Raw genomic sequence first — 13,926 nt, 5'->3', positions numbered from 1 at the left:
TTATAGATTATGTCTTTTAATGTAGCTGTAATCTTTGACTCATACTACACTATTAATACATTTCTACATTAGTCAGTCTTATCTAAAAGTAAATCCAGTTTAGCTTGATATTTTATCCTCATTCATTCATCCTTTCTAAAAGTCATGAAAATGTTTGCAAACCGAGTGATACATTCAATGCTCTTACTTTGAAGGAAATATGGTGCTGGTTTCGTCATATTCTTCCTGCGTCGTGTTGGCTTTACGCAACTTGTCAAAATGGCGTTGTTCGTAGTAGGGGACTTGAGTTAGTTCATATTATTCACTGCTATTTATTCAGTTATTGGGCAACATACGCAACATTAGCCACGACAGTATGGCGACCCTGGATCAGAAATCACCCAATGTGCTTCTCCAGAGCCTCTGCTGCAGAATCACGGGGAAAAGCGAAGGTACATCAGTCAACGTTAACGCTAGCATGCTTCGCGCTAGGAAATGTCATGGCAAACCTCATTAAAAAAATTGCCACTTTTGCCGTTGCGCTTTCCATTAGTAATTGTCCATATTTTACACATAATGTAAAGTCGTCCGCTGAATCCTTATCCTCTACTAGAAAAGTCGGCTTTCATTTCCACACCATGCAGTACAGACTTTGATATTAATCTAAACTTTCTTCACTGCTTACGGCCGAACTTGCTGTGTTTTTGTGACGGAAAGTTGTAGAAAATGGTAGCAATTTTGTCTAAATAAAGCTGCTTGGTTTTTTCGACGTGATGCCGAATTGAAGAGAGCACATTATTCATTTGGCAACGGCTTTGCGATTAAACAAGCACACACTTAAACGTTAGACCGGTAAAAAATATTGATAAATTGTGGCGGTGGACAACAGCACGTAGCGGGGCTAGATCCAGTAGCTGTCAGGCTAGATAACAGTTAACGTTACTGCACATCCCGCTGAACGACTTCATGGTCCCTCCAGCTGGGACTAGAACACATAGTAGCTTTGGTTTGATAAAGTGGTTAGCTGTTCACTTTAGCGATCTATGAGCTTGCTAGCCAGTTAGCTCTCATGCTGACCAACACACTGTTTGCATGGTAAGTGGATGCACTTGTGTCTTGCAGGCCTCTGCTGGATGCTGGCATCTGAGAGGAAGGTGTACATGTTGGATCAGAGATAGCGGAAACAATATCAGTATGATCATGTGTTCTTTAGTCACTTTGCAGTTTTACCTCAGTGATCAAAGACACCAAAGCTTTGCAGGCAATGCTGACAGACGTGTTAGCTGTATTTTTGTGTATCCGTTACAGTGTTAGCCACACTAATTTAGTCCCATAATTCACAAACCTTTTCAAAGCAATAGCCCATTCACACCAACGTCCTAGCATCTGAGTTTAAAGTATTATACTGTGTATTTACAACTTTTTGAGGTAAAATAAGAATAGCTTAATATGTAAGAAAAAAATCTCCTGGTCACAACTGTTATTTCTACATTACTTCAAAGTGTTGCTTGTTTGCTACAGTATGAGCTTTAGTCATGACCCGTTGATTTATGTCTCCAGCTGAAGTTGCCCACCAGTTTCAGTATGCTGTACGAGTCATTGGCAGTAACTACGCCCCCACTATCGAACGGGATGAGTTCCTGGTGTCAGAGAAGATCAAGAAAGAATGTAAGTGCTCTTTGGACAAATATTGTCCCCCAATGACTTCACTTTCATTCTTTCATCATCAGTTACTATCTGTTCCCGAGGGAGGAACTAATTTCCATAATGTACCTACATTATATTATTCTGTTTAGTTTCTGTGGTATTTTTCCAAAACAATCTCTGTTGCTGTCTAGTGGTTTTGTATTATGAGCTCTTTACGTGGACTTTGCCTTTTTGTTGGAGCTAAACCACAAAAAAGTCAAAAATCTTTATTGCACCATTATAGAAATTCCCAGTAGACTTTCATAGTATCCAAGGTAGCACCATTAGTGGGAAAACATCGACCCAAGCTTTGACGCAGAAAATAAAACAAAAATAGTGCAGCACTTACTGTACAGAATGTTTTTTTTTTTTATATATACCGGGTCTGCAGGTGGACTTATGGGAACATTGTTAAAGTATTTTTAAGGTTATGGAGCCGTAAAAATTATGGTCCAGCTATTAAAATCTGTAAAATATAAGACATTAAAATGATTAGTTATTTTTCCATTCACAGTGTACTGTCAGTACGCTTGTGCTGCAGAACAAAGCGAGCTGTGCTGCCTGCATCTTGTCTGCTTTTTTTCTTATCGCAGATGGACCTCATGTTCCTCAGCAGCTCATTTCCTGCCTTTTTTTTGTCTTTTTGTTTAAGTAAGCTATGTCTCAAATAGGCTGTTTGTGGAAAGGTTTCTTTCATTATTTTGTCTGATGCTGTTGCAGTGCTGAAGCAGAGGAGAGAAGCAGACGCTGCTCTTTTCTCAGAGCTGCATAGAAAACTTCAGACACAGGTTGGTGTTTGGTTATCTTTCAGAACAGACAACCCTCTGCCCCGTAATGGCTCGATCAACCACATGCAGCATATTTACTCCACTCAAATTAAGGTTTCCACATGGACGTACAATGTAGTATTGATAATATAATTTATACATAGATAGATAGTAATTTAGGATATTTTTCTGCAGTATCCCCAATAGATTGTGATCATTTTTAGCTGATGGGATGGTGTGTTTCTGTGGTGTTTTTTTTTCTTCTGATTGACAGAGTGTTCTGAAACATCGCTGGTCTGTTCTCTACTTGCTGCTCAGCCTCTCTGAAGACCCCCGCAAACCATCCAGCAGGGTGAGACACACACATTCACATACTTTTTGTCTTTTCGTATGAAGTACTTGACAATAATAAAAGTATAATAATAAATTATGTTGGTGATACCTACTTGATCCCCCTCACCTCCTTGTAATGTCCCTGTCCTTAGGTTGGAAATTATGGTGCACTCTTTGCCCAGGCCCTCCCCAGGGACGCCCACTCCACCCCCTTCTACTGCACCCGGCCCCAAAGCCTGGCCCTGGGCTACGGGGAGAGGAGCGCTGCTCTGTCGGCCAGCGTGGGGACCAGCGGCATCTCCAGTCTGGGAGTCTACACACTGAACGGGCCCACGGCAACGCCGCAGTCACTGCTGGCTGGGTGAGCATTTTCAGATGAGCTTCTACGCACGTACCCCCTGGTGAAGACACAAGCCAACGTTATGCCAATGACAAAATTAGCCTGTAGTCATTCTAGTTACTAGCACATTAATAGAGAAGAGAACCTTACACTTGCATCTTCAAAACTTCAGCACACTTGTCAGCTGTGTTTAAGCCGATTCACCTTAAAGGCTCTGGGGTGAGGAGGGTTATTTATCCGATGCTCGTCCTGTAAAAACACTCAGCGCCAGATAAACGAAGCATCAATTAGCACCAGAAAATGAACTTGCCTCTTAGCCCGACCTCTTATAAATCAGTTTTATTAGGCATCACAAGGCCATTTAATTCCATTTATCCTTATTAATAATGCAGGAGTCCTTTAGTTACAAATGACCATTAAGCTGTTCAGGCTCACCCTTTTTAGTCATGAAAGGGTCTAAGGGCATTGAATTATAATGTATACTTTTAAAAACACACAGTATTCTTTTTATGGGTTTATTTGCTGTTCAGAGTAGAGGTGTTGAAATTAATCAAATAATTGATGCATCGAATTGTGGACATGGACGATGCTGCATCGATAATCGGCAGGCTCATAAACGATTATTTCTGTTTACAATTTAACGTAGTCCTAACAACATTTCAGTTTACATATTCTGTTATGTTTTGCACATTCAGGAAGTGCCATGTGCTCAGTGCTGTAGTTTTATGTATCCGATTTATTTAGTATTAGAGCAGTGCAGAATGTTTTGTTTTTGAAGCTTGAAAAGCTATGAATTAAATATCCTACATGGCTTTAATAGAAAAATGTATTTGACGCATCGTGATGCATCGAATTCAATATCGAAATGAATCGCTGACATGATAATCGTAATCGAATTGGGAGATCAGTGAAGATTCACACCTCTAGTTTGGAGGGCATTGTCCAAGAGAAGACCTCTAAATGTTGTACACAAAACTGCAGAACTATTGAATTCCTACGGGAGCACTAAATTAGGACTCATCAAAACAAAATCTAGACCATATCCAGATGTTAGTAAAAGGACAATATCAGTGCAACGTGTTGGTCAGACCCTCAGAGAAACAGTAAATCTGTGTTTGTGTGTTTCAGTCAACCCCCTCAGTCTGCAGCGGGAGGCGGTCAGCCTCTGGGCTCTCGGCTGGCCTGGGCTCTTCCTGTAAGCTGCTCCCCTTCCTCGGCTCTGGCCCCGCTCACCACTCGGCCGGCCCTCGGACCTCCAGTTCCCTCCTCCAGAGTGGTCCGTCCTCGCAGAGATGGTGAATAGCATGTATAAACCATCTAATGACAGGTTACAGGCCAACAGAACATCATCAATGTGTTGTGGTTGTCTGAATCGTAGTCCAGCACGCTTATAGTATTATAGCCTAAACTTTCACTGTGACTCAATGCTTTCCTTTCAAACTGAGAGCATCTACTGTTATCCTAAAGTACAGTAAACTCTCTTTGTTCTCGTCCTCTGTCGGTGCAGGGGAGGTGAGCGAGGCGGCGCTGGTGCGGGACATCCTCTACGTCTTCCAGGGAATCGATGGCAAGTTCATTAAGATGAGCGCCCAGGATAACTGCTACAAAATAGACAGCAAGGTACGTGAACCTGCAACCAGCCCTCTAAAGCGTTTAATGGACTAATCAGTCTAGCAGGTTGCACACATTACCCAGAGTAACCTCACAGCGCAGTTCAGGTCATCATCATCTCAGAGCAACTGCCACAGTGCAGACCACATGGTGGTCGTATTTATAATGAAAAGCAGCTTATTTAACCATATTTTGAAAACACAGAGAATCTGATCATTTAAATCTAAAAGTTGTTTTTTGTTTTTTTTAAACATTAAAAACTAACTGTTCAGTACTTCTTTTTGGGGAGAATTTGTTTCCATGTTGGACAGTTTGCACATATCCAGAGTAGACGATTTGATATCAAGACTGCTGTTGTTGATTGGTCTTTTTAAGAAAGATTCAACAGATCAATATGAAGCTCTTTGGTTCTGAGCCAAATCGATCTCTCCTTTCTGTCCTGTTAATTTCTTTTATTCCCCTTTCATCCTCCTCTCTGGTATTATCGATGGGAAGGCCTTAGATGTAACCTGTCCCATATCCTCTCAGTGGTGCTAAACATAGACTTGTGGTCAATCTGCTGTCACTGTCCTGATGGAGGGGGAGCCGTTGTGATGCAGAAATAAAAGTCCAGGAGGAAGATATTTTGCACTCTTCTATGGCCTCTTAACTTCCTTCTGTAAAGATCTCAGGATGAGATGTTTTGTTAAACAGATACAAATTTTATGAATATAAATGTGAATCTTTCTCAGCCCGAAAACAAATCTGCCAGTCGTAGTGGGTACATGACGTAAATCTGTCAGGATTTGAAATTGAATTTGTGACGGAAAACTGTAATATAATATCATCGGTGTCCAGTGTGTCTTGCCCTCAAAAGATTCCTTTCAAGCTACAATCAGATCAACAAACCGAGGATGTAGTGCCTTGTGTGGTAACGTGTGCTGTGGCTCACCAGGTGGTGCTGTGCAAGTCCCTGAGAGACACCAGCAGCAGACTGGCCGAGCTCGGCTGGCTCCACAACAAAGTCAGGAAGTACACCGACGCCAGGAGCCTGGACCGGGCCTTCGGACTGGTCGGACAGGTGTGTCTGCGTTTGCCATACACGTTGTTTTTGTATCTAATCCTCCGCTAACATGCACATCTTCCCATCTCTTTGTCATCATCTCTCTTCCTTTACCCTCAGAGCTTCTGTGCCTCGCTCCACCAGGAGCTGAAGGAGTACTACAGGCTACTGTCTGTCCTCCACTCCCAGGTAAACCGATCAAACAGTGGCTGACACATTAACACTTACAGAGAAGTTCAGATAATAGAAAAGGTTGATATTGTAAATTACTGTGTGTGTGTCTGTCTGTGTGCTGTAGTTGCAGGTGGAGGATGAGCAGGGTGTGATTGTGTGCTCAGAGAGCACTCTGACTCTCAGAAGGCTCCTGGTCTGGATGTATGACCCCAAAAGTCGACTCAAAACGCTGGCCGCTCTCGTCGACTTCTGCCAAGGTGGGGTGTGTGTTGTGTTGTGTTTGGTTTCGGAGATGTGGGTCAACACACCATGTTTAATGGAGTATTTAAGTATAGTGCAATTCATTTGGTTTGTTTCTGTGTTCAGGTCGGAAAGGAGGCGAGCTGGCCTCAGCTGTCCATTCTTACGGGAAAACAGGTGACCCACAGATGAGAGCGCTGGTTCAACACATCCTCAGCCTGGTGTCGCACCCCATCCTCAACTTCCTGTATAGGTGGATCTATGACGGGGAGCTAGAAGATACGTACCACGAGGTACACACACACACACACCTTTTGTTGAACTGTTCAGCTCTACATATGGTGTCCGAAGCTTAATGAGAGAGATGCATCCTGCTTCCCAGAGGTCCAGCAGGAATTGACTGGTCATTTCTGGAACATTGTTGCGTCCAACTGCTCTGACGTTTGACCCTGTTGAGAAAGAACATTACTGAGGAGGAGGGAGGTGAGAGGGAGATAAATAAAGAAAGGGGGGGAGAGGCAAGACAACTTCTTCAATGAGGACTGATGAGAGGAGTGTAATGGAGAACCTGGTGATGGATTCTTCTCCTTTACTCTCCCCCTACTCCCCCCTTTCTCTCTTTCTGTTTCTCTCTCTCACACAGTATTTATGTGTCAAGCATTAACCATTAGTCAGCACTGCACTCTGGTCTTAAGTGCTGTGTTTAAGAACACCGACAAAGTTATTGCACCTTTTGGGAGGGAAATAATCCTGGAGATCACACGTACACACACACATAGTCTGTTAGTTTTCAGTCATACCATGAGACACAAATTAAATCTAGATTTGATGTTCAGCTGCCTTTTTATATTTTACCTGCACTACTTGTTTTTAATGTGTCCCTGCAGTCACACTTGTTAGTGAATGTTGTTATGTACCTGAGCTTTGTAGCACACGAGGGGATGTCTAAGGGTCGGGGTTATGCTTCGCCAGAGCTGGTTCATACGACGTGTTGCCATTTTCTTCTCCTGAAAGATATGAAGCCATTAAACATATCAGAAATCACAGGCTTCTGCTACTGCTACCAGGGTTTGGAAAATAATTTGAATTATAGTGAAATTATTTTACTCTAGCTGTGTGGAAGTGCTCTGTAGAGATGGATTCAAAGCAAAGCTGACAGTTGGAGTCAGTTTACATAAAGTACACAGCCTTCAGCGTGCCCATTAGAAAGCCAGTTGAAGCTGTTGTACCCTGTGAAGTAAATGTATAATCTAAGTGAATGTGACAAAGGATGAAAGCCTCTGTCATGGACCACACACTCTGTCCATAGAACCCTTTTATTCAGCGTTTGACTCTTAACTTGATTCTCTTCAAAGCCAGTAGAATCCATTCAGGTTGAGAGCCTTTTATAGACAGTTACCAATTCTACAGTAAAATTTCTTTTTTTTCTTCCTTTTTTTAGTTCTTTGTAGCATCGGATCCCAACGTGAAGACAGATCGTCTGTGGCATGACAAGTACTCCCTCAGGAAGTCAATGATCCCCTCATTCATCACCATGGACCAGGCCCGCAAGGTATACACGCCCACACATCTCTTTATTCGTTACCATAGACCTGGCTTATTGCTGTACACATCCAGGTAAAACTGTTTTATCTTTAGTCAAATTACCTCATTAACTCTTTTATTCTCTCTCTGTCTTGGTCTCTCTCTCTCTTTTCTCCCCCCTCTCTAGGTGCTGCTGATTGGTAAATCCATCAACTTCCTTCATCAGGTTTGTCACGACAGAACACCGCCGGGTAAAATCACACCAGCATCCAAGTCTGCAGACACACCCAAAGATGGTAAGAGTCTGTTTCTCTCTCATGTCCTCTCACACTCTTGTGAAACAATTTCACAAGCACAACTTTTCTATATCTGTCCTTGGTTCGGGGCATAGTTACGATTGAAAGGTTTTGCACATAATGTGACGTTATCTTTATAAAATATCAGTCCAAAGTACAAATAGCATTAAGAAAAAAACAGTATTCTGAACATGTAAAAGTTAATGTTATCACTGGCCTGGCCTGGCTTTATTGGTACTCTTTTGTTTTCTTAATGACATCATTGCGTCTCCTTTTGTTTCGTCCTCATCGTATTGATGTTATATTGACGTAGGCTAGTGGACAGGCAGTGATCAATGCTCTTACCGCTCACTGGCCTTGTCGTCCTCTCCTTTTTGACAACGAAGAGCAAAGAGGCGTACTTAGCAATGTTCTATTGATTCAGTCTATAGGACTTCATCTGACCAGTTGGATCTGTCGCTTTTACTGTATCCGCTGAAGGACATCATGTTCTCTACTCCCTCATCGTCATCGCAAGCCATGCAGAACATATGCATACAACAGCAATACAAAATTACTTTTATATTATTACTTTTTATAATAACTTATAACCGGTCCCTCTCCTCGTAGCTGCAGAGCTGCTGTCAGACTTGGAGGGCGCGTTTCAGGAGAAGATCGACGCCGCTTACTTTGACACCAGCAAATACCTGCTGGATGTTCTTAACCGCAACTACCTGCTGCTGGAGCATCTGCAGGCCATGAGGAGATACCTGCTGCTGGGCCAGGGAGACTTCATCAGACACCTCATGGACCTGCTCAAGTTAGCACAACACACACTTTGATATATCGTAATCTGCTGCTACTTTGTATGTGTAAAGCAGAATTATAGCATTCAAATGTTTGACAAAATATTCATCTCATCGTATCCTAATTATTTTGTTCCAGACCAGAGTTGGTGCGTCCTGCCACCACTTTGTATCAACACAACCTGACTGGCATCTTAGAGACGGCAGTCAGAGCCACAAACGCCCAGTATGACAATGCAGAGATTCTCAAGAGGCTGGATGTACGCCTGCTAGAGGTAATGTTTGTGTGTGTGTGTTGGGGGGGGGGTCTGACTTCAGCACCTCATCTTTTGACATCTGTCCTTTTGTTGGCTCCAGGTGTCTCCTGGTGATACAGGCTGGGATGTTTTTAGTTTGGACTACCACGTCGATGGACCTATTGCTACGGTATCACACTCACTCTCACAAACACACACACACTTTCAATACAGTTCCCAACATATTGCCCATTTATTGCTGCTGTTATTGTATATATTTAAATATCTGTGTGTGTTTCAGGTGTTTACAAGGGAGTGTATGGGCCACTATCTGCGTGTGTTCAATTTCCTGTGGAGGGCCAAGAGGATGGAGTACACACTGACTGACATCTGGAAGGGACAGATGTGTAATGCCAAGTTGCTCAAAACCATGCCTGGTACTCTCTCTCTGACACACACACACACAATTTTTTTTGGTGTGGAGCACATGTAGGCTTACATAGTTTGTACAATGTTTTTGTTGCATTCATTTTTGCAGCAGGACAAATATCAGTCACCCAAAAGCTACAGTATATTTATTAGTTTTTGTCATTTGTATATTTCTTTAAAGGGCAAGTGATTTTACCTGCCGTTGTGCTTTTTGCCCTCCAGAGTTGTCCGGTGTGCTGCATCAATGTCACATCCTGGCCTCTGAGATGGTCCACTTCATCCACCAAATGCAGTACTACATCACCTTTGAGGTCAGAGCATTAGCAGTGCCGCTACGATCACAGGCTGTAAAGCATCAGTTAAGAGTAGTAATTACAGGAGGAGGTGATTTGCTGCGTCTGTTAAATGCAACGCTGCATGACTCTGATCAACAGTAGCCTTGAGGTTAGTGAGGTTAACTCAATTTTGGAAGGTTGCTGGTTCAAATCCAAACCAGTTGGAAAAACTCTTCTGAAAGTCAGACTAAAGAGGTTATTTTAGATGGGTTCGCAGTCTTTTAAGGCAGACTGATGCTGATTTACCTGCAGGTTTTAGTGTCAAGTAAAGTCCGTAAATGAAAGTAAAGATTTCTCTGCTCAAACATCTGGTTAAATAATTAAACAAAATTACAAGAAAACCATATTGACTTTGGACAAGGAGGCGCCACCATCCTATAATAGGTGAAGCACACTGACTGTATCATATCTGATTTTTAATAAAAGGGCAACGTCCCTCCCATATACCTATTGTTTGTGTGTAGGTGCTGGAGTGCTCCTGGGACGAGTTGTGGAACAGAGTGCAGCAGGCTCAGGACCTCGACCACATCATCGCTGCCCACGACATGTTCCTTGACAGCATCATCTCAAGATGCCTGCTGGACAACAACAGCAGGGTAACACACAGACACACAAATCTAATAGATTTTAGATTATCTTTTATTTTTCTGCCTCCCATTTTCCATACTCACTTCTTTGAACTCTGTTTCTATCTGTCCGTGCAGTCTCTTTTGACCCAGCTGAGGGCCATATTTGACCAGATCATCGAGTTCCAGAGCGCCCAGGACTCCCTCTACCGCTCGGCACTGGAGGAACTCGCCCTCCGGCTGCAGTTTGAAGAGAAGAAGCAACAGAGAGAGGACGAGGTATGAGATGAGCCAAATATAGAGAAAAAGAACATATGACAACAATAGTATTTCAATGAGTGATATTATCCTGTCTGTTGATTCAGGGTCAGTGGGGAGTGACGGCCGAACAGGAAGCAGAAGAGAAGAAGAGGATTCAGGAGTTCCAGGACACCATACCAAAGATGCGCTCCCAGCTCCGCATCCTCACCCACTTCTACCAGGTACCAGCCTGAGCCACCTCCAGGAATGGCTGTCCATCATTTGCATTTGGCACACCCTTAAATGCAATCAGCTGTTTCTCCTATTCATTCCATTACTTTTTTTCTCTGTCCTTCCACACCTCTCTGTGCCTGCCCTTCCTTCAGAGCATCGTCCAGCAGTTCCTGGTGTTGCTGATGACCAGCACGGATGAGAGTCTGCGTTTCCTCAGCTTCAGACTGGACTTCAACGAGCACTACAGGTTTGACTTTCACAACTCAGTCAGCACGTGAAGGAAAACAACGAAAACAAACAATGAAATACATGATATCCCTCCCTGTCCTGTGAGTGTTATCCCAACGAGCACTTTATAAAATATAAATGATCTCTGTGGTTCTCTTATTCTAAAATGTAAAAGTATCACACATGTTCAACTGTATATTAGGGAGAGGTCAGTTTGAACCAGACTGTTTTGTTTTATGACCCCTTAATTTGCTTTAATTAATAATTTAAATAAATTTACAGGGCCAGAGAGCCGCGACTGCGAGCCTCACTAGGTGCCAACTGGGGGCGACGACCGTCAAATATCTGACATGACGACGATAGGCCCGACAAGCAAGGCTTCCAGTCATTGGAGTAGGGAGTATGACATCACAGTGGGCAGTTGTGACATCACAGAGGCGGGCCGGCCAGCCAGCAGACTTAAAGTGCTTCATGTCGAGATGATGTCATGCCTTGGAGGAGCGAACCCGGGCTGTTCTGAACGTTCTGGCGTCGCAGCGGCGGCGGTCACCAAGTGATGACATCACAGCAGACAGCTCCAGTGAAGTCAGCTGCATGGAAGGAATAAAGTCCAGTAAATCAAACTTTCAGAGCTTGTTGTGACATGCAGAGTAAACACCGTGAACAGACTGCTCGAAATTCTGCAAGAATTCTGCAAAACATGAGGTCAATTTGGGAAAGTGTGAGTGTGTGAGGAGGTAAATAAAAGCAGCTGTCAGACTGAGCTCCCCGAGTCACACCGGGCCACCTTACATGGCATGCCTTATTAATGAGAGAAAACAAAACCTTTTCTCTCAGCGTGGTTGCCAAATCTAGTCCCAACACACATAATGTATTTACATAGTGTTTATGCAAAAATGTATGTATGTGTACATATGCATCTTTACACGTCACCTGTGGCTTTGCATCTCCTCACTAGGGTTCAACCGATATGGGTCTGATATTGATATTTTTTCAATTTTGTATTTGTAGCCGTTATTAAAATGATTAAATTTGAGCATTTTTAGTATAATTATTCCTTAAGACGCAGTGTTTCTGCTGTTCTCATTAAGGTGGAAACAAACCGTATGAGGCACTGAAACTGTACGGACAGACAGGAGTCTTCAGCATATTGAATATTTATGGTCAGTATTGGCACAGCAGTATATCGGTCTAACCCTAGTTCTCCACTCCCGCCTCCTTAAAATCCAGTTTTTTTTAGTTATTTTTTTTTTAGTGTGTCAGGTCAGCTGTCCAATCATAATCATACAGAGGATTTTGAACTACGCACACAACACACACACACTCTCGCTGACAATTCTGCTTCCGTTGACATGAAGACAACCCTGGCTCATACAGACAAAAAATGTAAACCCCTTGATTGCCGACTTTGATTACACCTTATATTAATATCTAACGTTAGTTGTTGATTTTTAATAGATTTCTAACGGTTTGCCATTACATACACACACACAAGCATCTGGCTTCACCTCGACTGATGTAAAGAATGTTATTAAGAGTTTAGTTTGTATTTAATTGTGGTTTCCCTGCTTAGTTTACAGTTTGTGATTTATGTCTGTATGAGAGAGGGATCATGTCAAAGAAACACAATCACAACAACTACAACACCTCACTCTTCTCATTGCCTAAATAGAAAACTATGAATGTTCAGATGTTTCTTTACAAAATGTAAATATTTCTAAATGAAAGTCCATATTTAAAGAATTTAATGGTTATTAACATTAACTTAGGCAGTTTATTTACTGAAAACAACCTCCCCCTTTTTGTTTATTGAACACAACAATTTGCTGGACTTTTTTGTAGTACACAGTCGAATGCTTTTGGCTATTAAGAAAAAAGGCCAAAATGTTTGAGATTGGAAAATCAAGTAGCATTTGATTTTAGTCATCGAGCTATACAATCCTTTCCATATAAACAGCTGTGAGCGTTGATCTCACCTTTTTGGAGCTGTGATCCTGGGTCATGTTTCTAAAAGCAAAAAAAATAAAATTAACAGAAATCACATGCAAATAACTTTAAACTTAGAAAATAAACCTGTATCAAAATGATTAGCTCTTGACATTTCTGTAAAACTTAAGTTTCTTCAGTGAAAAAGTGTTCACGTGGAAATATTTACTTCAGGGGTGCAGTGATGTTCCAGGATTGTCTTTAATTTCTATTGTCAATGAAACAAACCGCTGCTGCTTATGGTCACCGTTATCTGCGCTCCTCCTGTGATTTAGAGTGAAGTGAAACGCCAAACTGAACCTGGGTCAGCGCTGTCTTGTCCCTGTCTGTCCTCTACATCGTAGGCCTATAGCACATACTGAATAGAATATAGGGAAACCAACCATCCCGCTTCTTTATTAAAATGTTTTTTTATTAATGTGTGTTCTGCTGTGTTTACTGCCATCAGTGCTGGTGGTGCTGTGCAGCTCGGCCTCTGCGTCGAAGTCTATTTGCTTGAACTTACTGCCCCCTACAGGCAAGACATCAGTGATGATGTTTGATCATTTCAAGATAAACTTTCCAGATGAATCTCTACTGAACATTCACTTCTTTTGTTTTACAATATTATAAATTAAGTAATACAATATCATCTGCAACAAGTTGAACAGTAGTTCTACTATTATTTATTTAATCTTTTCTTTTTTAAAGATAACTTTTTGGCCTTTATTTTTACAGGACAGCTGAAGACATGAAAGGGAGGGGCATGACACGCAGCAAAGAGCCGCAGGTCAGAGTCGAACCCAGGCCCGCTGCGTCGAGGAGTAAACCTCTATATATGGGCGCCCGTTCTACCAACTGAGCTATCCGGGCGCCCACATTAGTTCTACTATTGGTCTTCTTCCCATCATCTGAG

The 13,926-nt window shown here is 42.3% G+C and overlaps 1 protein-coding gene across 1 annotated transcript; it reads left to right on the top strand.

Annotated features, from left to right (window-relative positions):
- Positions 1-240: 240 nt before the first annotated feature.
- Positions 241-13,449, top strand: tubgcp3 (tubulin gamma complex component 3). The gene is made up of 23 exons (XM_028572348.1): positions 241-431; positions 1,540-1,647; positions 2,386-2,453; positions 2,707-2,784; positions 2,918-3,126; positions 4,234-4,400; positions 4,613-4,725; positions 5,651-5,776; positions 5,879-5,947; positions 6,057-6,189; positions 6,299-6,465; positions 7,614-7,724; positions 7,884-7,992; positions 8,602-8,791; positions 8,917-9,052; positions 9,135-9,203; positions 9,315-9,450; positions 9,665-9,753; positions 10,242-10,373; positions 10,482-10,622; positions 10,709-10,825; positions 10,970-11,064; positions 11,328-13,449. The coding sequence occupies exons 1-23, from the start codon at positions 356-358 to the stop codon at positions 11,392-11,394; spliced, it is 2,706 nt and encodes a 901-aa protein (XP_028428149.1). The 5' UTR covers positions 241-355; the 3' UTR covers positions 11,395-13,449.
- Positions 13,450-13,926: the final 477 nt, after the last annotated feature.

Source organism: Perca flavescens, chromosome 24, assembly GCF_004354835.1.
Source record: "Perca flavescens isolate YP-PL-M2 chromosome 24, PFLA_1.0, whole genome shotgun sequence".
NCBI lineage: Eukaryota > Metazoa > Chordata > Actinopteri > Perciformes > Percidae > Perca > Perca flavescens.
This window is presented reverse-complemented; position numbering and strand designations above follow the sequence as displayed.